This window comes from Oncorhynchus masou, chromosome 28 (assembly GCF_036934945.1).
Source record: "Oncorhynchus masou masou isolate Uvic2021 chromosome 28, UVic_Omas_1.1, whole genome shotgun sequence".
NCBI classification, from domain to species: domain Eukaryota; kingdom Metazoa; phylum Chordata; class Actinopteri; order Salmoniformes; family Salmonidae; genus Oncorhynchus; species Oncorhynchus masou.
This window is the reverse complement of record NC_088239.1, coordinates 13,144,406-13,167,763: the sequence shown is the minus strand read 5'-3', so window position 1 is coordinate 13,167,763 and position 23,358 is coordinate 13,144,406. Positions and strand designations below refer to the sequence as shown.

Here is a 23,358-nt window from a genome sequence, read left to right as displayed (position 1 = left end):
ATTTAAGCCCATGTTTTATCATAATACAAATATTTTACGGAAGGGGCACATTAACTGGGTCAGGTGCTTATGTCTATCTCCGTGCCTAACGAGGACTCGAACCAAGACGGACCCCCTGAACACATCGACAATAGACACTCATGAAGCATCGCAGATCAAGGCAAACAACTACTTCAAGGTCTCTGAGCGAGTGATGTCACCGATTGATAGCCATTTCACACCAGTTACACTCATCCTCCTTTGTCCTCAATAAACCCAGCAGCTGGGCAGAGCCCAGCTCAGTGATATGGGTCAACAGCATCAATGTAACAGTATTACTTCTGTCCCTCTCCTTGACCCAACTTAAGCTCGAACCAGGGACCCTATGCACACATCAACAACTCCCCTTCCACAAAGCATCGTTACCTATCGCTCCACAAAAGCCACAGCCAAAAAGATGCCTAGGACAGTAGATACTCTAGTCTAGTGCATGCAGTATTGTCAGTGGAGGAGGATTGATAGTGTAGACTGACATGCACCGCATTTGATGGGCAGGAGGTATGTTTGAATAATGAATTTAATCAAGCTATGTAGCCTATTGATTCCTTCATGATGAATAAATAATATGAAAACGGTCTCTGTAAAACTGCCAGGGTTGCTAGACTTTAGAAAAGCAAACAATTACTAAATATACAGAAAAATATACAGTGCATTCGAAAAGTAATCAGACCCCTTCACTTTTTCCACATTTTGTTATGTTACAGCCTTATTCTAAAATGTATTAAATAGTTTGTTTTTATTCTCATCAATCTACACACAATACCTCATAGTTGACAAAGCACATGGGGGGGGGGGGGGATTTATTTAAAAAAACTGAAATATACATTTGCATAAGTATTCAGACCCTTTACTCAGTACTTAATGAAGCACCTTTGTCAGTGATTACAGTCTCAATTCTTCTTGGGTATGATGCTACAAGCTTGGCATACCTGTATTTGAGGTGTTTCTCCCATTCTTCTCTGCAGATCCTCTAAAGCTCTGTCAGGTTGGATGGGGAGTGTTGCTGCTCAGCTATTTTCAGGTCTCTCCAGAGATGTTCGATCGGGTTCAAGTCCGGGCTCTGGCTGGGCCAGTCAAGGACATTAAGAGACTTGTCCCGAAGCCACTCCTGCGTTGTCTTGGCTGTGTGCTTAGGGTTGTTGGAAGGTGAACTTTCACCCCAGTCTGAGGTCCTGAGCGCTCTGGAGCAGGTTTTCATCAAGGATCTCATCTTGAAAAACACATACTAAAAATGTGGAAATGAATCAATCTGCCATCCTTAACACAGTAGAAAAATTAATGATTTATTATTGAAATAGCATGGGTGACTGTGAAAAACAAATTGATACAATTTAAGGCCAAGTGGCAAACAATAATGCAGGCACTAGGGATGGAGGTGTGACCAGGCACTAGGGATGGAGGTGTGAGCATGTGGGTCTGGGCAGATGAGATGTAGTCATTGTTTGTGTGCTTCAGTAAGTTGTTGTTCTTAAGTATATGTTTGTATCTGGAGTGAACAAATGTGTAAGCTCTGAAGACGTCTATATTGGCCTGCTAATATAAGACTAGTAAAGGCCCAGTGCACTACTTTTTGTGAGAACATAAACTAAACGTGTTTGAGTGTTTAATAGCATTTGTATTATCAGATTAACTGTTTTGTAAAGATAATTATCAGACTCAAGTTACTTGTGGAATATAAAAATACTTGCTTGACATATGTTTTCCAGGTTCTTGAAATACTTTGCAAACGCAATCTATTTCTTTGTGAAAACTGACACTCTTTAACCAGAGCAACTTAGTAGTGAGTGCAAACATTTTCATACTGGTCCCCCATGGGAATCGCACCAACAACCTCTACCAACTGAGCCACATCATCACATCACATAACCAACTACTGTATTGTTCATTGTTTTATCTCCAGGGTGATAGAAAGTCTACAGGTACTAACCGAGATGACCAGCCTATGTACAGTGCCTTGCGAAAGTATTCGGCCCCCTTGAACTTTGCGACCTTTTGTCACATTTCAGGCTTCAAACATAAAGATATAAAACTGTATTTGTTTTGTTTAGAATCAACAACAAGTGGGACACAATCATGAAGTGGAACGACATTTATTGGATATTTCAAACTTTTTTAACAAATCAAAAACTTAACAATTGGGCGTGCAAAATTATTCAGCCCCTTTACTTTCAGTGCAGCAAACTCTCTCCAGAAGTTCAGTGAGGATCTCTGAATGATCCAATGTTGACCTAAATGACTAATGATGATAAATACAATCCACCTGTGTGTAATCAAGTCTCCGTATAAATGCACCTGCACTGTGATAGTCTCAGAGGTCCGTTAAAAGCGCAGAGAGCATCATGAAGAACAAGGAACACACCAGGCAGGTCCGAGATACTGTTGTGAAGAAGTTTAAAGCCGGATTTGGATACAAAAAGATTTCCCAAGCTTTAAACATCCCAAGGAGCACTGTGCAAGCGATAGTATTGAAATGGGAGGAGTATCAGACCACTGCAAATCTACCAAGACCTGGCCGTCCCTCTAAACTTTCAGCTCATACAAGGAGAAGACTGATCAGAGCTGCAGCCAAGAGGCCCATGATCACTCTGGATGAACTGCAGAGATCTACAGCTGAAGTGGGAGACTCTGTCCATAGGACAACAATCAGTCGTATATTGCACAAATCTGGCCTTTATGGAAGAGTGGCAAGAAGAAAGCCATTTCTTAAAGATATACATAAAAAGTGTTGTTTAAAATTTGCCACAAGCCACCTGGGAGACACACCAAACATGTGGAAGAAGGTGCTCTGGTCAGATGAAACCAAAATTGAACTTTTTGGCAACAATGCAAAACGTTATGTTTGGCGTAAAAGCAACACAGCTCATCACCCTGAACACACACCATCCCCACTGTCAAACATGGTGGTGGCAGCATCATGGTTTGGGCCTGCTTTTCTTCTTCTTTTCTTAGAATGGACAAGTCAAAGTCCAGACCTGAATCCAATCGAGAATCTGTGGAAAGAACTGAAAACTGCTGTTCACAAATGCTCTCCATCCAACCTCACTGAGCTCGAGCTGTTTTGCAAGGAGGAATGGGAAAATATTTCAGTCTCTCGATGTGCAAAACTGATAGAGACATACCCCAAACGACTTACAGCTGTAATCGCAGCAAAAGGTGGCGCTACAAAGTATTAAGGGGCTGAATAATTTTGCACATGGGAAAATTTTTCTGAAATATAATTTTCCACTTCATGACTGTGTCCCACTTGTTGTTGATTTTCACAAAAAAATACAGTTTTATATCTTTATGTTTGAAGTTGAATAAAAAAGTTTTTGTTTGAAATATCCAATAAATGTCGTTCCACTTCATGACTGTGTCCCACTTGTTGTTGATTCTTCACAAAAAAATACAGTTTTATATCTTTATGTTTGAAGCCTGAAATGTGGCAAAAGGTCGCAAAGTTCAAGGGGGCCGAATACTTTTGCAAGGCACTGCACAATACAGTAATTGTAAGTAATTGTAAGGATGGTAAATTAATACTGCACAAAAAGTAGTTGTTCTTTATGGATCCCATTAGAATGACATCACAGAGAAAGAGACAGGGTTGTGTTCTTTATGGATCCCATTAGAATGACATCACAGAGAAAGAGACAGGGTTGTGTTCTTTCTGAAAATCCTTTAGAATGACATCACAGAGAAAGAGACAGGGTTGTGTTCTTTATGGATCCCATTAGAATGACATCACAGAGAAAGAGACAGGATTGTGTTCTTTATGGATCCCATTAGAATGACATCACAGAGAAAGACACAGGGTTGTGTTCTTTGATGGATCCATCTCCGCTGGCCCGGTTCATCTGCTTCCTGCAGTGCCTTGATAGACTCTGGGGCGGAGGGCTGTTTTATTAGAGACGCTGCCTTTAACCCTCACTGTCTCTGGTAATCATAGCGAAACCTCTTTTAATTTTTCGTTCACCTATTAATTGGTTGTTTTGTTTCTTGTCAATGACATCACAGAGAAAGAGACAGGGTTGTGTTCTTTATGGATCCCATTAGAATGACATCACAGAGAAAGAGACAGGGTTGTGTTCTTTATGGATCCCATTCACAGGAGAATGACATCACAGAGAAATCTGCGCACGGTGTTCAGGCCATTGTATGACTGTGTGATCTTTCTGAAAATCGGGGTAGATTTAGAATGACATCACAGAGAAAGAGACGAGGGCTGAATGACATAACAGGTTTTGTTCTTTCTTCAGAAAATCCAGGTTTTTAGAATGACATCATCAGGGAGAGAAAGAGACTCCGTTAGGGCACTTTGAATAGGGTTGTGTTCTTTCTGACGTCCTGAAAATGCTGAACATTTTTGTTTTCGTTTACATGGAGATAATTTTTTTCTCCGTCTCTCTCGATTCATCACAGAGAAAGAGACAGTGGGTTTTGTTCTTTCTGAAAATCCTTTCCAGGCTGTCAATGACATCACAGAGAAAGTTTCAGACAGGGTTGTGTTCTTTCTTTTGATCTTCTTAAAATCGTTTTACATTTAGAATGACATCACAGAGAAAGAGACAGGGTTGTGTTCTTTCTGAAAATCCCTTTAGAATGACATCACAGAGAAAGAGACAGGGTTGTGTTCTTTCTGAAAATCCTTTAGAATGACATCACAGAGAAAGAGACGGCCGTCTCAACCGCTTCCCATTCCCTCTCGTTTTAATGCGACGCCTTCATCAGCGGTTGTGTTCTTTATGGATCCCATTAGAATGACATCACAGAGAAAGAGACAGGATTGTGTTCTTTATGGATCCCATTCGACCGTGGAATGACATCACACGGCTCAGATCATTATCGAGAATGTTTTCCGTCATGGAGAAAGACACAATTTTGGAGGGTTGTGATTCTTTATGGATCCCATTAGAATGACATCACAGAGAAAGAGACAGGGTTGTGTTCTTTATGGATCCCATTAGAATGACATCACAGAGAAAGAGACAGGGTTGTGTTCTTTATGGATCCCATTCCCAGTCATTAAATGACATCACAGTCTTCCAGAAAGAGGGACAGGGACATTGTGTTCAGTTAGTGGATTGGGATACGGTCCTTTAGAATGACATCACGAGAGAAAGAGACAGGGTTGTGTTCTTTCTAGCTCATTCAAATCCCCTCTGATTAGCATGACATCTGATTCTTGTTTGTGTTTTTTGATGAGAAAAGAGACAGGGTTGTGTTCTTTATGGATCCCATTAGAATGACATCACAGAGAAAGAGACAGGGTTGTGTTCTTCATGAAAATCCTTTAGAATGACATCACAGAGAAAGAGACAGGGTTGTGTTCTTTCTGAAAATCCAGGATTGTGTTCTTTCTGAAAATCCTTTAGAATCACATGAGAAAGAGACAGGGTTGTGTTCTTTCTGAAAATCCTTTAGCATGACATCACAGAGAAAGAGACAGGGTTGTGTTCTTTATGGATCCCATTAGAATGACATCACAGAGAAAGAGACAGGGTTTTGTTCTTTCTGAAAATCCTTTAGAATGACATCACAGAGAAAGAGACAGGGTTGTGTTCTTTCTGAAAATCCTTTAGAATGACATCACAGAGAAAGAGACAGGGTTGTGTTCTTTCTGAAAATCCTTTAGCATGACATCACAGAGAAAGAGACAGGGTTGTGTTCTTTATGGATCCCATTAGAATGACATCTCAGAGAAAAGGACAGGGCAACAACACTTACAATTTATGACTATTGAATCCTGCAAGACACTGTTCTTAAATGAACTACCTTTTTTGCAGAGATGCTGAAAAACATATTTTACCCTAACTTCAGATGTCTACTGTATATCTAATACTAGTGTGAAATTATTTTTTCGTCAAAAAGATTCGTTTTTTTTTTGTTGAAAAAAGGCAATTTTTTTCCAAGAAGGATATAGATTCTGTTGAAAAAAGTATTATCTATTTTTTATTATGATTTTTCAGGGGGTGCCCTCCGCAACCCCACTTCCTGCTGCTATGCTCATTACAAGGTCAAGCATCCTTTGGGGATTCTGTCCAGTCAGTAATCGGATTACAGTTAAAACCTTTTGAATTTAATTTGCCCCGGCAGCCTGCGCGTGGCACGGGATTCCACTGTCAACAAGCGGTTGCCAGGTGAAGGCAGACAAGCCAGACAGTTCCACAGCATCCAGCACCTCACAGGCAAATAGCCTACTAATTCGGAGATTTGATAAAACCATTGTAGAACCGATTCAACTATTATTGACAAGGTGAGATGATAAGGAATTTATTTGGAGCCTTGACCTAGCCTATATATTTGTTATTGATAAAATGCCGACCACAAGGGTCATCAAGCAAAAGCCTGTTATTGAAACGAAAACAAGAGTCGTCGAAGTGAAAACGAAACCGGTTGAAACGAAACCAGGTTCGACAACTCAACACAAAGTCGCAGCTCCTCGCAAACCGCGGGCGTCGAGCTGTCCCAGATGTATCCATAGCGACCGATGCGAGACCATGAAGACCCAGCAGCAGGTCAAGCTGTGCGCTCCCAGGTGCGATAGGAGAGCGAGATCAACCTCCACCGCTCCCAAATCAACACTCTCCTCTTCGAAATCAGCTGTGCTCTGTCAAAAACCAACAGCCACGTCTCCAAAATCAACTGTAACTTCTTCAAAGTCTAAAGAAGCATCTCAGGCGAGGCAAGAAGAGGAACGGACTTCGAGACCCAGGGCGCACTATGCAATTCAGAGGTGAGAGGGACAGCTGAAGTACCTTTCCTCTTCAAGAAGGCCCTATGGGTAGTCAACCCTGGTCCTGGAGAGTTGCTGGGTTTGAATACTTATAGGCTACTCCAGGCTCCAGCCCTGGTTCGACACACTGGATTCTCAGCTGGGACCTTTGATTAGCTGAAACAGTTGTGTTACTCTATAGCAAGGTTGGAATGAAAGCCTGCACATCCAGTCGCTCTCCAGAAGGCTTGGTCACTAGTGCCCTATTAGAGGACTCCTATAACCTACCTCAGTATACTCTAGCCCTATCTGTATAGTTAATTGCAGGTGTGTGGTGTGTTGTATACAGCTAGCTGGTAGCTGGAAATAGCTCAGTCTTCAGCACCAAGCCATCTGCTGCTGGTTGTATAATCCTACCTACCACCAGCTGGCACGCAGGTGTTGTCAAGCTCTGTTCCCTCACCAGATCCTGTTGGCCTTTTATTACATGTTACAAACTGTCACTTAGACGTTTGGCATTTGAATTTCAGAGTAGCTTAGCTGAAAGCCTGTCCAATTTGATGTGAACTGCCAGACTGGCTTGTCACATTGGCATGACATTTTATTGAATGAATTTCTGTTTCTCGGTTTCAGTCACAAAGCTTTCACGGTCATCCCTCCTAACCCCAAGAAAAGAATAGAGATCCAGCAAAGTGAGTCCTTTGTCTTTGACTGTGTTTTGTGACACTGGGAGGAATGTGCTTGTCATCATCATTATCATCCTCTTCCTCCTGTTCCTCCATACCATCATCATCCTCATCTCAGATCAGCCTAGAGGGGGAAGCCCTAAAATTAATTTCCGTGTTAATTTGTTGATTGGGGGGAGGGAGGGGTGTGTGTGTTTTAATTGGTTGATTAAGGGAGTGTGTGTCTCTGATTGGTGTGCAGAGGCGGAGGCAGAGCTGGCAGCTTTGGAAGATCTGAGGCTGAGCAGAGCCACACCCTATGTCTCCATTGACCCCAGCAGTGTTGGTGAGACATGGCTACAGATTGTAACACCAGATAATGTGATTTAACCCCACAATTTCATATTTATACTGGTAGTTACAGTTGTGGCTATACAAAACGTTGCCAGATATTTTTAAACTAACCTGGTATTGGCGATACTATCTTCGTCCTCGATTTGTGGAAACAGGAGTCTCGTAAAATATCTGTGTCTAGTTGCAGGGGGTTTGTTTGAATTTAGAAAATGCTCTGTTATAAAAAATAAATCTAAATGTTTTGCACCTTGAAGTAATTGAACAATGTGTGGCACCACTGGGGCAGCAGGAAGCCTAGCGGTAAAGCGTGTTGAGACAGTAACACAAAGGTTGCTGTTTTGAAAATCTGTCCACGTGCCCTCGAGCAAGACGCTTAACCCTAATTGCTCCTGTAAATCAATCTGGACAACAGCATCTGCTAAATGACTGACATGTAAATATATTTTTCAAATCTTTGATTGAGACGGGTGGGTCCACAATGACAGACACCTGTCTCCATCAATGAGAGAAAACTTGAAATAGACAAGATGGCGGGGTACACATTGTTAAATTGCTTCATGGAGCAAAACTTTTATTTATTTTAATAACTGAGCATTTTCAAAATTCAAACGGAATTTACACTGACATTTTATGAGACTCCTGTTTCCACAACTTGAGGTTGAAGATATTATTTCCAAAACCAGGTTAGTTGAAAAATCTCTGCCTACGTTTTGTATAGCCACACCTGTAACTACTAATATAATGGTTCAGTTCTGGGGAGTTACAATCTGTAGCTAGGTGACACACACACACACACACACACACACACACACACACACACACACACACACACACACACACACACACACAACATCTCCAAGCACATAGATGCAGTGATAAACAAGGTGAGTCCTTGAAGAGTTAAATGTCTGGTTAATAATGAGTCTAATGGGATTAGAATGACATGCTCTAACATGTTTCACAGCAACCAGCATACTCTCCCTTGTGGAGCACTGTCTGGAGAACACCAGCATAGCATACTCCCTTGTGGAGCACTGTCTGGAGAACACCAGCATACTCTCCCTTGTGGAGCACTGTCTGGAGAACACCAGCATACTCTCCCTTGTGGAGCACTGTCTGGAGACTCTCCCTTGTGGAACACCAGCATACTCTCCCTTGTGGAGCACTGTCTGGAGAACACCAGCATATACTCTCCCTTGTGGAGCACTGTCTGGAGAACACCAGCATACTCTCCCTCCCTTGTGGAGCACTGTCTGGAGAACACCAGCATACTCTCCCACATACTCTCCCTGAGCACTGTCTGGAGAACACCAGCATACTCTCCCTTGTGGAGCACTGTCTGGAGAACACCAGCATACTCTCCCTTGTGGAGCACTGTCTGGAGAACACCAGCATACTCTCCCTTGTGGAGCACTGTCTGGAGAACACCAGCATACTCTCCCTTGTGGAGCACCCTTGTGGAGCACTGTCTGGAGAACACCAGCATACTCTCCCTTGTGGAGCACTGTCTGGAGAACACCAGCATACTCTCCCTTGTGGAGCACTGTCTGGAGAACACCAGCATACTCTCCCTTGTGGAGCACTGTCTGGAGGACACCAGCATACTCTCCCTTGTGGAGCACTGTCTGGAGAACACCAGCATACTCTCCCTTGTGGAGCACTGTCTGGAGAACACCAGCATACTCTCCCTTGTGGAGCACTGTCTGGAGAACACCAGCATACTCTCCCTTGTGGAGCACTGTCTGGAGAACACCAGCATACTCTCCCTTGTGGAGCACTGTCTGGAGACATTACTGTGTCTCTGTAGGTAGATTTATCTGCTGTAGTTCTGTTTATAGCCACAAGGGCACACCATGGTACAACTATTTGTTTCAGTTTATATGAGACGGGTGGATTCCGTGTGTGTGTGTGTGTGTGTGTGTGCAGGTGGGAGTTTGAGTCTGGAGGAGGTGCGGCTAAAGCAGCAGCAGGAAATGCAGACCAGAAGGAAGCAGAGACAGGTGAGACACACACACACACACATGCACACACACACACACACACACTGAGTGGGAGATATTGTCAAGATATTGTATGTGATGATAATAGAGTGGATCTGTTCATATGTATTCTTTATATATTGTTTCAGATGAAGAAATATATGTTTGAGACGTCACCCGTGGTGTTGGGATGAAGACTGAGCCACAGAGAGACAGAAAGCTGAAGTTACCATTCAAATACAGACGCGTCATCATCATGTGAATGATGCTTGTTGCCTGTATGTCTAAGTCCAGCACTGGGATCACACATTGTCTAAGTCCAGCACTGGGATCACACATTGTCTAAGTCCAGCACTGGGATCACACATTGTCTAAGTCCAGCACTGGGATCACACATTGTCTAAGTCCAGCACTGGGATCACACATTGTCTAAGTCCAGCACTGGGATCACACATTGTCTAAGTCCAGCACTGGGATCACACATTGTCTAAGTCCAGCACTGGGATCACACATTGTCTAAGTCCAGCACTGGGATCACACATTGTCTAAGTCCAGCACTGGGATCACACATTGTCTAAGTCCAGCACTGGGATCACACATTGTCTAAGTCCAGCACAGGGATCACACATTGTCTAAGTCCAGCACAGGGATCACACATTGTCTAAGTCCAGCACAGGGATCACACATTGTCTAAGTCCAGCACTGGGATCACACATTGTCTAAGTCCAGCACTGGGATCACACATTGTCTAAGTCCAGCACTGGGATCACACATTGTCTAAGTCCGGCACTGGGATCACACATTGTCTAAGTCCGGCACTGGGATCAATGTCTACAATGTTTCAGTGTCACACTGTATTATTTTATATTTTGTACCAAATTGAATTCATGTTAGTTTCATTTAGTAAAAAAAAACTATTGTTAAGTGGGCTACAAAGGTTTTACTTCCTTCCCTCTGTTTAGTGAGTATCACAATGAACTGTGCAAATGGCTGTTGTTCATATAAACAAAATGGCTGCAGAACATTGTACTCCTTCTCTTTACCCTCGTTGTTAATGCTTTCTATGTTTATAAAGTAACACGTGAATACAACCCTCCTATGGAATACTTCTGAGGTTTACTTTGAAATGTCTCTACAGCCACGAGTAGAGGACAGACTACAGCATCCAATCACCCTGTCATTCTAATGATGACACAGCCCTATAGAATCTCTCCTCTCCTCTCATTGTCAGGTGTGTTTTGTATACCATGTAACCTACAGAAGATTTGTGTTAGCTCTTGTGGCACAGACACAGTAAAGGCGAGGGCTTAATCATGGGCTGTGTCTGTTTTGAGATTGCAATTTAGTGGTGAAATTATTATTTACTTTGTGAGCTGTGCGTACAGGGCGTCAAATACAGTGCCTTGCGAAAGTATTCGGCCCCCTTGAACTTTGCGACCTTTTGCCACATTTCAGGCTTCAAACATAAATATATAAAACTGTATTTTTTTGTGAAGAATCAACAACAAGTGGGACACAGTCATGAAGTGGAACGACATTTATTGGATATTTCAAACTTTTTTAACAAATCAAAAACTGAAGAATTGGGTGTGCAAAATTATTCAGCCCCTTTACTTTCAGTGCAACAAACTCTCCAGAAGTTCAGTGAGGATCTCTGAATGATCCAATGATGATAAATACAATCCACCTGTGTGTAATCAAGTCTCCGTATAAATGCACCTGCACTGTGATAGTCTCAGAGGTCCGTTAAAAGCGCAGAGAGCATCATGAAGAACAAAGAACACACCAGGCAGGTCCGAGATACTGTTGTGAAGAAGTTTAAAGCCGGATTTGGATACAAAAAGATTTCCCAAGCTTTAAACATCCCAAGGAGCACTGTGCAAGCGATAATATTGAAATGAAAGTAGTATCAGACCACTGCAAATCTACCAAGACCTGGCCGTCCCTCTAAACTTTCAGCTAATACAAGAAGAAGACTGATCAGAGTTGCAGCCAAGAGGCCCATGATCACTTTGGATGAACTGCAGAGATCTACAGCTGAGGTGGGAGACTCTGTCCATAGGACAACAATCAGTCGTATATTGCACAACTCTGGCCTTTATGGAAGAGTGGCAAGAAGAAAGCCATTTCTTAAAGATATCCATAAAAAGGGTTGTTTAAAGTTTGCCACAAGCCACCTGGGAGACACACCAAATATGTGGAAGAAGATGCTCTGGTCAGATGAAACCAAAATTGAACTTTTTGGCAACAATGCAAAACGTTATGTTTGGCGTAAAAGCAACACAGCTCATCACCCTGAACACATCATCCCCACTGTCAAACATGGTGGTGGCAGCATCATGGTTTGGGCCTGCTTTTCTTCAGCAGGGACAGGGAAGATGGTTAAAATTGATGGGAAGATGGATGGAGCCAAATACAGGACCATTCTGGAAGAAAACCTGATGGAGTCTGCAAAAGACCTGAGACTGGGACGGAGATTTGTCTTCCAACAAGACAATGATCCAAAACATAAAGCAAAATCTACAATGGAATGGTTCAACAATAAACATATCCAGGTGTTAGAATGGCCAAGTCAAAGTCCAGACCTGAATCCAATCGAGAATCTGTGGAAAGAACTGAAAACTGCTGTTCACAAATGCTCTCCATCCAACCTCACTGAGCTCGAGCTGTTTTGCAAGGAGGAATGGGAAAAAATTTCAGTCTCTCGATGTGCAAAACTGATAGAGACATACCCCAAGCGACTGACAGCTGTAATCGCAGCAAAAGGTGGCGCTACAAAGTATTAACTTAAGGGGGCTGAATAATTTTGCACGCCCAATTTTTCAGTTTTTGATTTGTTAAAAAAGTTTGAAATATCCAATAAATGTCGTTCCACTTCATGATTGTGTCCCACTTGTTGTTGATTCTTCACAAAAAAATACAGTTTTATATCTTTATGTTTGAAGCCTGAAATGTGGCAAAAGGTCGCAAAGTTCAAGGGGGCCGAATACTTTCGCAAGGCACTGTAGGCCCTACTCATCACGTGATCATGGTTTCCTGGTCTCAAAGCTCCACCTCCTACTTGACTTCCCTTTCAGAAGTTTAGTGTGTGAACATCGATGGTTGACGTCAATCTGTCATGCGTTCTCTAAACTACCTGCTCGGAGAAACCAGACTGAACACACAGAAAACCCTGGGAGGAGAGAAATTACCTTTACAACTACCGTGAGAAATACATACTTAAAAACAGGGATCTCACACTGCTGTTTAATCACACTAGGTTTTTAACAATCAGAATCAAAAGTGAAAGTTAACTTTTGTATAAGGCTCGGTCATTCCAGAGGAGGGATTGTCACAAGAACAAAATGGCTTCCAGATTATCTCTCCAAGAGGACGATCTATCCTGTGCTGTGTGCTGTGACATCTTCAAGGAACCTGTCATCCTATCATGTAGTCACAGCTTCTGTAAAGCCTGTCTGCAGGAATACTGCAGGAGGAAGGCAGAAAAGGAATGTCCAGTTTGCAGGAGAAGATCTTCAAGGGCAGATCCTCCCTGTAACCTGGTCTTAAAGAACCTGTGTGAGGCCTTCTTACAGGAGAGGAGGCGCAGAGATTCAGGGGAGTCTGAGGAGCACTGCAATCTGCACAACGAGAAACTCAAGCTCTTCTGTCTGGATGATAAACAGCCCATCTGTGTGGTGTGTCAGACCTCAAAAACCCACAAAAAACATGACTGCAGCCCTATAGACGAAGCTGCACAAGACCACAGGGTACATTAGAATACAAATAGTAATAGAAACACACACAAAAACTAAAACGACAGCAATATTAAACAGCGGCCATTGTCTGCATATTAAGTGATAATGAAGACTATAGTTGCACAGCATTCTAACCTGTATTCACATCACATTTTAACATGGAAAGAGATGTTCCTAAAAATTCCCCTTTGTTTATACACTTTGACTCCTCCATCTATTTCTCTCTCATATTCACTCAACATCTGCTCAAGCCAGGAGGAACTCCAGACTGTCCTGAGGCCCTTTTACAGAAGAAGCTGAAGGGCTTTAATGAAGTTAAACAAATCTGTGATGAAACAGCAAAGCATATTAAAGTAAGGATAATGACTCGATAGCGTTGTGCAGAATATGTATGATCCAGTGTTTATGCAGATAGTTTACTACCGTTCCTCTCACTGTCTCCAGAACAAGGCCCAGAGCACAGAGATACGAGTGAGAAAGGAATTTGAGAAGTTCCACCAGTTTCTACGAGAGGAAGAGGAGGTGAGGATAACTGTTCTGAGGGAGGAAGAGGAGCAGAAGAGTCAGGTGATGAAGGAGAAGATTGAGATGAGCAGAGAGATATCATCACTTTCAGACATAATCAGAGCCTTAGAGGAGGAGCTGAGAGCTGAAGACATCTCATTCCTGAAGGTCAGCACTGCTCTCTAAATTGACGTGATGTGTTGGTATGTGTATTGGTTGACTGATAAATATTGATTGTTTCATTTAATCTTGTCTTCTGTTTTTTTTCAGAACTATAAGGTCACAGTGGTAAAAGGTAAGTGGTCTGCCTCCTATCTTTCTCTTCTCTGTGGTTCTGAACCCAACCCTACAGCAACACTGACTCCAGAATGTTCTTCCAGAACCCAGTGCACACTGCCGGATCCACAGTTGGTCTCAGGGTCGCTGATAGACGTGGCCAAACACCTGGGAAACCTGCAGTTCAGAGTCTGGGAGAAAATGCAAGGGATTGTGAAATACAGTGAGCATGACAGTTCTTCTTGATCGCTGAACACTGCAAATTAAACTAATACTATTTCCTACTTCGCCAAAACAATAACCTTTTCTGCACAACAGTTTGTCATCTCTCATGATCTTCACATTACATTACAAATGCTAAACACCTTGTTGCTAAAAAGTCCACACACGTAGCTCGGGGATTAGAGAGCGCACTTCATCATCAACAAAAACAAACAACAATCATCAATCAACAAACAATAACAAAAATAATACCCTATCTCTGATCTCCCTCTTCAGATTCTGTGATTCTGGACCCCAACACTGCCAACCCAACCCAACACTGTACCAGATTCTGTGATTCTGGACCCCAACACTGCCAACCCAACACTGTATCTCTGTTCTCTGTCCTCAGATTCTGTGATTCTGGACCCCAACACTGATTCTGGACCCCAACACTGCCAACCCAACACTAGATCTCTGATCTCTGTCCTCAGATTCTGTGATTCTGGACCCCAACACTGCCAACCCAACCCAACACTGTATCTCTGATCTCCCTCCTCTGATCCTGTGATTCTGGACCCCAACACTGCCAACCCAACCCAACACTGTATCTCTGTTCTCTGTCCTCAGATTCTGTGATTCTGCCAACCCAACAACCCTCAACACTGCCAACCCAACCCAACACTGTATCTCTGTTCTCTGTCCTCAGATTCTGTGATTCTGGACCCCAACACTGCCAACCCAACCCAACACTGTATCTCTGTTCTCTGTCCTCAGATTCTGTGATTCTGGACCCCAACACTGCCAACCCAACCCAACACTGTATCTCTGTTCTCTGTCCTCAGATTCTGTGATTCTGGACCCCAACACTGCCAACCCAACACTGTATCTCTGTTCTCTGTCCTCAGATTCTGTGATTCTGGACCCCAACACTGGATCTCTGATCTCCCTCCTCTGATCCTGTGATTCTGGACCCCAACACTGCCTTCACCAGTCTCATCCTGTCTGAGAACCTGACCAGTGTCATATACAATAAAGAGAGACAGCAGCTTCCTGACAACCCAGAGAGGTTTAATTACTATAAAATGGTCTTGGGCTTTAACTCAGGGACACAGCTGGGACGTTGAGGTAGGGTTCAATACGGCCCTGGGTGTGATAGCAGAGTCTGTCCAGAGGAAGGCAAAAGTAGAAAGTGGATTCTGGTGTTTAAGCCTTTGGTGTGTAAGCCCCTGTGATGCTTATGGTTATGATGTTGATGGTGATATTCGATATAAAGTAGAGTCCCCTCCGAGGCCAGACATCCAGCTCAGATTGAGAAAGAAACCCCAGAGGATCAGAGTGCAGCTGGACTGGGACAGAGGGATGCTGTCATTCTCTGACCCTGATAATAACACACATTTATACACTATTACACACACTTTCACTGAGAGAGTCTTTCCGTACCTTCTCAATGAATGTGCCCTCCAGCCAATGAGCATATTACCAGGGTAGGCCTCTGATGGTGGAACAGAACACTTAGAGCCTCTGTGATGATGGAACAGAACACTTAGAGCCTCTGATGGTGGAACAGAACACTTAGAGCCTCTGTGATGGTGGAACAGAACACTTAGAGCCTCTGTGGTGGTGGAACAGAACACTCAGAGCTTCTGTCTATAATGGTGGAACAGAACACTTAGAGCCTCTGTCTGTGATGGTGGAACAGAACACTTAGAGCCTCTGTGGTGGTGGAACAGAACACTTAGAGCCTCTGTGGTGGTGGAACAGAACACTCAGAGCTTCTGTCTATAATGGTGGAACAGAACACTTAGAGCCTCTGTCTGTAATGGTGGAACAGAACACTCAGAGCTTCTGTCTATAATGGTGGAACAGAACACTCAGAGCCTCTGTGATGGTGGAACAGAACACTTAGAGCCTCTGTGGTGGTGGAACAGAACACTCAGAGCTTCTGTCTATAATGGTGGAACAGAACACTTAGAGCCTCTGTCTGTAATGGTGGAACAGAACACTCAGAGCTTCTGTCTATAATGGTGGAACAGAACACTTAGAGCCTCTGTCTGTAATGGTGGAACAGAACACTCAGAGCTTCTGTCTATAATGGTGGAACAGAACACTTAGAGCCTCTGTCTGTAATGGTGGAACAGAACACTTAGAGCCTCTGTCTATAATGGTGGAACAGAACACTTAGAGCCTCTGTCTGTAATGGTGGAACAGAACACTTAGAGCTTATACTGTAGAATATTATTTGTGTTTCTTGTCTCAGTTATGAATTGCTCTAAGCAGAAGAAAGACAAAGCCCGGGAAGCAGTTAGTTAGGTAAACACATTAACTTTGTTATTTGTGAATGTAGCTGAAGCTCTGGTTATTTTTAAATCCATGAGCCTTGAAAATTGTTATACTTTTTACTATGCGTTGTTTATTTTGTTTTTAATATTGAATTGTAGATTTGAATTGGCTGAAAATAATTTGAATTTGTGATATAAATCACTCAATATATAGTTTAAATATTTTGTAAAATGAATTTTAATAAAAACATACTGTATATATTCTTGTAACTGAAGCAATAGGCTGACAATTGCTGTGTTATTCATGCCATTCTCTGCTTCTACCAGTAGAGGGCAGAGTACACCACATTTACTCTCTCACTCTCCAGCCACCACACACCTGCACCCTGTCATTTTAATGATGACTCAACCCAACCTCCTTCCCTCATGTGGCGTTCAGGACAACTGGGGGAAAAAAACGAGCTCCCACTGAAAAATAATTTAGAATGATCATCCAACTCGGAATTCCTCTTTCTATAGCTCCGACACAGTTGTCCTGAAAGCACCAAAAGCCTGTTTGATATTGCTGCCTCTACTTACATTGTTTCCTCTCACACTCTAAATATGAAGACCCCAACCAGGTTAACACAACCAGGTCGTCACAACCAGGTCAACACCACCCAGGTCAACACCACCCAGGTCGTCGCAACCAGGTAAACACAACCAGGTTAACACAACCAGGTAAACACAACCAGGTAAACACCACCCAGGTCAACACCACCCAGGTCGACACAACCAGGTAAACACACCAGGTTAACACAAAGGTAAACACAACCAGGTAAACACAACCAGGTAAACACAACCAGGTCATTTACACCACCCAGGTCAACACCACCCAGGTCAACACAACCAGACAACCAATGTGACAGTAGGGAAAGCTTGTGTACAGTTTATAGGAATAGTGGGGATTAAAGGTGAAGGGGTTTGATGAAGGGGGTGGCTGGGGTTTGTTTGCCGGGGGATCTGCGGGAAAGAGGGGGTGGCTGGGGTTTGTTAGGAATAGTGGGGATTAGGGGGTGGCTGGGGTTTGATCTGCCGGGGAGGGGGTGGCTGGGGTTTGTTCTGCCGGGGAGGGGGTGGCTGGGGTTTGTTCTGCCGGGAGAGGGGGTGGCTGGGGTTTGCAGTCTTCAGTCTTCTTCCAGGAAAAGAGTTTGGATGTGAAATGGAGACAGATGCCAATAGAAGAGTAGCAGAGGGAGAATGGGATGAGTGAACATTTATGCCTCGGCACATTCACCTGCAATAGAGAGGAGGGAGAAAAGAGTGAGGAGATGATTTCTACCAGGGAAGCACATTCATATGTATCTGATCACCATAATAATATTGTACATCTGTGTGTGTGTGTGGTGTCGTACCGTTGTTGGGCAGGAAAACAATGTTCCCAGAGAGGATTCCTGTATCCAGAGAGAACTGCATGAACTTCTTCTGGACATCTGCGCTCACCTCTGGAGTGCGACCTACAACCACAACACAACCAGGTTAACACAACACGACCAGGTTAACACAGCCAGGTTAACACAACACAACCAGGTTAACACAACCAGGTTAGCACAACATGACCAGGTTAACACAGCCAGGTTAACACAACACCAGGTTAACCAGGTTAACACAGCCAGGTTAACACAACACAACCAGGTTAACACAACCAGGTTAACACAACACGACCAGGTTAACACAACCAGGTTAACACAGCCAGGTTAACACAACAGACCAGGTTAACACAGTCAGGTTAACACACCAGGTTAACACAGCCAGGTTAGCACAACGACCAGGTTAACACAGCCAGGTTAACACAACACGACCAGGCTAACACAGCCAGGTTACACACAACATGACCAGGTTAACACAGCCAGGTTAACACAACACGACCAGGTTAACACAACCAGGTTAACACAACACGACCAGGTAACACAACACAACACAACCAGGTTAACACAGCCAGGTTAACAGCCAGGTTAAACACAGGTTAACACAGCCAGGTTAAACAACAACCAGGTTAACACAGCCAGGTTAACACAACACAACCAGGTTAACACACACAGGTTAACACAGCCAGGTTTAACACACCAGGTAAACACAACCAGGTTAACACAGCCAGGTTAACACAACACAACCAGGTTAACACAGCCAGGTTAGCACAACATGACCAGGCACAACATGACCAGGTTAACACAGCCAGGTTAACACAACACGACCAGGTTAACACAGCCAGGTTAACAGCCAGGTTAACACACACAACCAGGTTAACACAGCCAGGTTAACACACACAACCAGGTTAACACAGCCCACATGACCAGGTTAACAGCCAGGTTAACACAACACGACCAGGTTAACAAGCCACACAACATGACCAGGTTAACACAGCCAGGTTAACACAGCCAGGTTAACACAACACGACCAGGTTAACCAGGTTAACACAGCCAGGTTAACACGACCAGGTTAACACAACACAACCAGGTTAACACAGCCAGGTTAACACAGCCAGGTTAACACAACACAACCAGGTTAACACAGCCAGGTTAACACAACATGACCAGGTTAACACACACAACCAGGTAAACACAACACAACCAGGTTAACACAGCCAGGTTAACACAGCCAGGTTAACACAACACAGCCAGGTTAACACAACACGACCAGGTTAACACAACATGACCAGGTTAACACACACAACCAGGTAAACACAACACAGCCAGGTTAGATTACAAACAACCAGGTTAACACAGCCAGGTTAACATAAACACTACCAGGTTAACACACAGCCAGGTTATGACCAGGTTAACAACAGAACCAGGTTAACACACACACAACACAACCAGGTTTAAGCACAACATGACCAGGTTAACACAGCCAGGTTAACACAGCCAACAACACGACCAGGTTAACATTGTAAACACACACAACACAAGGTTAACACAACAGACCAGGTTAAACACAGCCAGGTTACACACACGACCAGGTTAACACAGCCAGGTTAACACACACAACCAGGTTAACATTTAAACACACACAACCAGGTTAATACAGCCAGGTTAACACAACACGACCAGGTTAACACAGCCAGGTTAACACAACACAACCAGGTTAACACAACTAGGTTAACACGACACAACCAGGTTAAAACAACCAGGTTAACACACACAACCAGGTAAACACAACAAAAAAGTTTAACACAAGCAGGTTAATGCAATTGGGTTAACCACACAACCAGGTAAACACAACAAAACCCAGTTAACACAACACAACCAGGTTAACACAGCCAGGTTAACACAACACAACCAGGTTAACACAAGACTACGAGGTTACAACAAAAAGGTTAACAAACAATACCAGATTAACACAACACAACCAGGTTAGCACGACACAACCAGGAAAACACTCACAACCAGGTTAACACAGCTAGGTTAACACAACACGACCAGGTTAACACACACAACCAGGTAAACACAACAAAACCCAGTTAACACAACACAACCAGGTTAACACAGCCAGGTTAACACAACACAACCAGGTTAACACAAGACTACGAGGTTACCACAACCAGGTTAACAAACAATACCAGATTAACACAACACAACCAGGTTAGCACAACACAACCAGGAAAACACACACAACCAGGTTAACACAGCCAGGTTAACACAACACGACCAGGTTAACACACACAACTAGGTAAACACAACACAACTAGATTCACACAACACAAAAATGTAACACAAGCAGGTTAACACAACCAGGTTAACACAACGCGACCAAGTTAACACAATGCGACCAGGTTAACACAACACAAGCAGGTTAACAGAACACTACCAGGTTAACAGAACACTACCAGGTTAACAGAACATAACCAGGTTAACAGAACACAACTAGGTTAACAGAACACTACCAGGTTAACAGAACACTACCAGGTTAACAGAACACAACCAGGTTAACAGAACACAACCAGGTAAACACAACACAACCAGTTTAACACAACCAGGTAAACACAACACAATCAAGTTAACACAACACTACCAGGTTAACACAACAAAAACAGTTCAACACAAGCAGGTAAACACAAGCAGGTTAACACAACCAGGTAAACACAACAAAACCAGATTAACAAAACACTACCAGGTTAACACAACAGAATCATGTTAACACAAACAGGTAAACACAACACTACCAGGTTAACACAACAGAATCATGTTAACACAAACAGGTAAACACAACACTACCAGGTTAACACAACAGAACCATGTTAACACAACCAGGTTAACACAAACAGGATGAAACAACAGAACAAAACCAGTTTAACACAAGCAGATTAACACAACTGGGTTAACACAAGACAACCTGGTTACCATAACCAGATTACCACAACCAGGTTAACACAAACAGGATGAAACAACAGAACAAAACCAGTTTAACACAAGCAGGTTAACACAACTGGGTTAACACAAGACAACCTGGTTACCATAACCAGATTAACACAACCAGGTTAACAGAACACTACCAGGTTAACAGAACACAACCAGGTTAACAGAACACAACCAGGTTAACAGAACACAACCAGTTTAACACAACCAGGTAAACACAACACAATCAAGTTAACACAACCCACCTGCGACATGACCATGCTAAAACCAGAGACCAAAGTGAAACTGTGATGAATGACACAAAACATGAGAATCTAAAGGTGTGAATTAATTTCAGACATGCAGGCAGCCAGACAGACTTACTGAAGAGTTTGTTGAGCACGTCAGTTACTCCGTGTTTGGTCTTGATGGTGTGGATCAGAGCAAAGTCATCATACTGGACAGCTACCACACGCATGTCATTTTCATTGTTCCAACCTGAGAGAGGGAGAAAGAGATGTCGTTATGTTAACTGTGTGTGTGTGTGTGTGTGTGTGTGTGTGTGTGTGTGTGTGTGTGTGTGTGTGTGTGTGTGTGTGTGTGTGTGTGTGTGTGTGTGTGTGTGTGTGTGTGTGTGTGTGTGTGTGTGTGTGTGTGAATGAACTCACGCTGGCTGGTGAAGGTGAAGCGGCCTGGTGTGTCAGTCTTCTTGGCCAGATGGGTCATCCTCCAGCAAGAGCCATCAGCGCTGAGAGAAAGAGCAGCATCAGTATGAGTGAAATGGACACACACACAGGGGCACACAGACACATGGACACACAGACACACACAAACTCACTTCTGGTTGGCGCAGCTGATGTCCAGGTCACCTTCGGCAGTGGGCAGCATTATGGAAGTTCCCATCTTCATACCAGCCTTACGGTTCATAAACCACTTGGCGTTGGTGGCAAAGCCCACGGCCCACCACTTACCAGCCATCTGGGGAGAGAGAATAAAGTTAGAAGAAAAAGAAGGACCACTATTCATTCATTCTCACAATGCAAATGGATTTAATAGTCATGGCAGGTGATCCACTGTCCTCTCTCTACTCTGACCCTCCTCAACCCCAGAATCTCTTCTTTCTCTGCACTTGTACTGTACAGCACTCTTCTCTCAACTCTTTGCCTGCTCTCTTTTTGTTGTTGTAGCCTTTCTCATTTGTTTTATCAGTTCTCTCAGTCTCTCTTTCTCTCTCACCTTCTCCAGGTTGAAGTCTTTCTGAGGCATGACGTTGACACAGGCGGCCAGCGTAGCACACAGCAGAACTCCCATTATGCTCAGCCTCATGGTTACAGATGTGTGTGTGTGATGGCTCGACTCTCCGGGGTGTGTGTGAGGAGGAAAATGAGTAAGGTGGGAGCTGACTGAGGGTCCTTATATCCTCCAACATTCTTCTCTTCTCTACTCCTCCCCTCTTCTCCCCCTTGTTTCCAGTTAGTCCCTCCCCTCTCCATCCCTCAAATGTAAATCTCACCCTTATACAACTGCACGAGGAGGTGGGGGAGAAGTCAACAATGTAAGCAGAATGATTTGCTGCTGTCCTCTCCTTTTCTCTCATCTCCTGTCCTTTTCTCTCTTCTCCTCTCTCCTCTCCTCCCCTTCTCTCTTCTCCTCTCCTTTTCTCTCATCTCCTCTCCCGTTCTCTCTTCTCTCTCCTGTCCTTTTCTCTCCTGTCATTTTCTCTCATCTCCTTCTCTCTCCTGTCCCTTTCTCTCCTGTCCTTTTCTCTCTTCTCCTTTTCTCTCATCTCCTCTCCTTTTGTCTCCCCCTTCTCTCTCCTGTCCTTTTCTCTCCTCTCCTTTTCTCTCTTCTCCTTCTCTCTCCTGTCATTTTCTCTCCTGTCCTTTTCTCTCTTCTCCTTCTCTCTCCTCTCCTCTCCTCGCCTTCCCTCTCTGCTCCTTTTCTCCTCCTTCTCTCTCCTCTCCTCCTTCTCTCTCCCCTCTTCGCTCCTTTTCTCCTCCTTCTCTCTCCTCTCCCCAACAATGATAGGACTTATCTATTTAGACAAGTCTGATTCCTGGTATGAACAACCTCCACCCTGAAATCCACATGTAAGCATGAAGACACACACACACACATGAATGCACCAACACATATACACACAGTATCCTCAGAGTGAGGTAAAGCATAGTCCTCATGTTAACCCCATACCCTTCAGGGCTGCAACATGTGAGTTGTAACATTCCTCTGTCAGTCACGACATGTAACACTGCGGAGG

General features: G+C 43.6%; 2 protein-coding genes and 2 pseudogenes across 2 annotated transcripts; 3 read left to right on the top strand and 1 right to left on the bottom strand.

The window, feature by feature from the left end:
• The first annotated feature begins 6,183 nt into the window (after nucleotides 1-6,183).
• zgc:194621 (uncharacterized protein LOC795037 homolog) lies at nucleotides 6,184-10,750 on the top strand. Its single transcript, XM_064941247.1, has 5 exons — nucleotides 6,184-6,751; nucleotides 7,364-7,422; nucleotides 7,658-7,741; nucleotides 9,676-9,749; nucleotides 9,878-10,750. The coding sequence occupies exons 1-5, from the start codon at nucleotides 6,333-6,335 to the stop codon at nucleotides 9,920-9,922; spliced, it is 681 nt and encodes a 226-aa protein (XP_064797319.1). The 5' UTR covers nucleotides 6,184-6,332; the 3' UTR covers nucleotides 9,923-10,750.
• A 2,060-nt stretch (nucleotides 10,751-12,810) lies between these two features.
• LOC135517176 (E3 ubiquitin-protein ligase TRIM35-like) lies at nucleotides 12,811-15,084 on the top strand (annotated as a pseudogene).
• A 306-nt stretch (nucleotides 15,085-15,390) lies between these two features.
• Nucleotides 15,391-17,067, top strand: LOC135516945 (zinc-binding protein A33-like; annotated as a pseudogene).
• Nucleotides 17,068-17,802: 735 nt separating this feature from the next.
• On the bottom strand, nucleotides 17,803-22,561 carry LOC135518516 (lipocalin-like). The gene is made up of 6 exons (XM_064943687.1): nucleotides 22,338-22,561; nucleotides 21,940-22,079; nucleotides 21,770-21,849; nucleotides 21,486-21,599; nucleotides 18,123-18,224; nucleotides 17,803-18,004 (listed from the first exon to the last, which is right to left on the bottom strand). Exons 1-6 carry the CDS (start codon nucleotides 22,425-22,427, stop codon nucleotides 17,985-17,987), a joined length of 546 nt encoding a protein of 181 aa, XP_064799759.1. The 5' UTR covers nucleotides 22,428-22,561; the 3' UTR covers nucleotides 17,803-17,984.
• Between the last annotated feature and the right edge of the window lie 797 nt (nucleotides 22,562-23,358).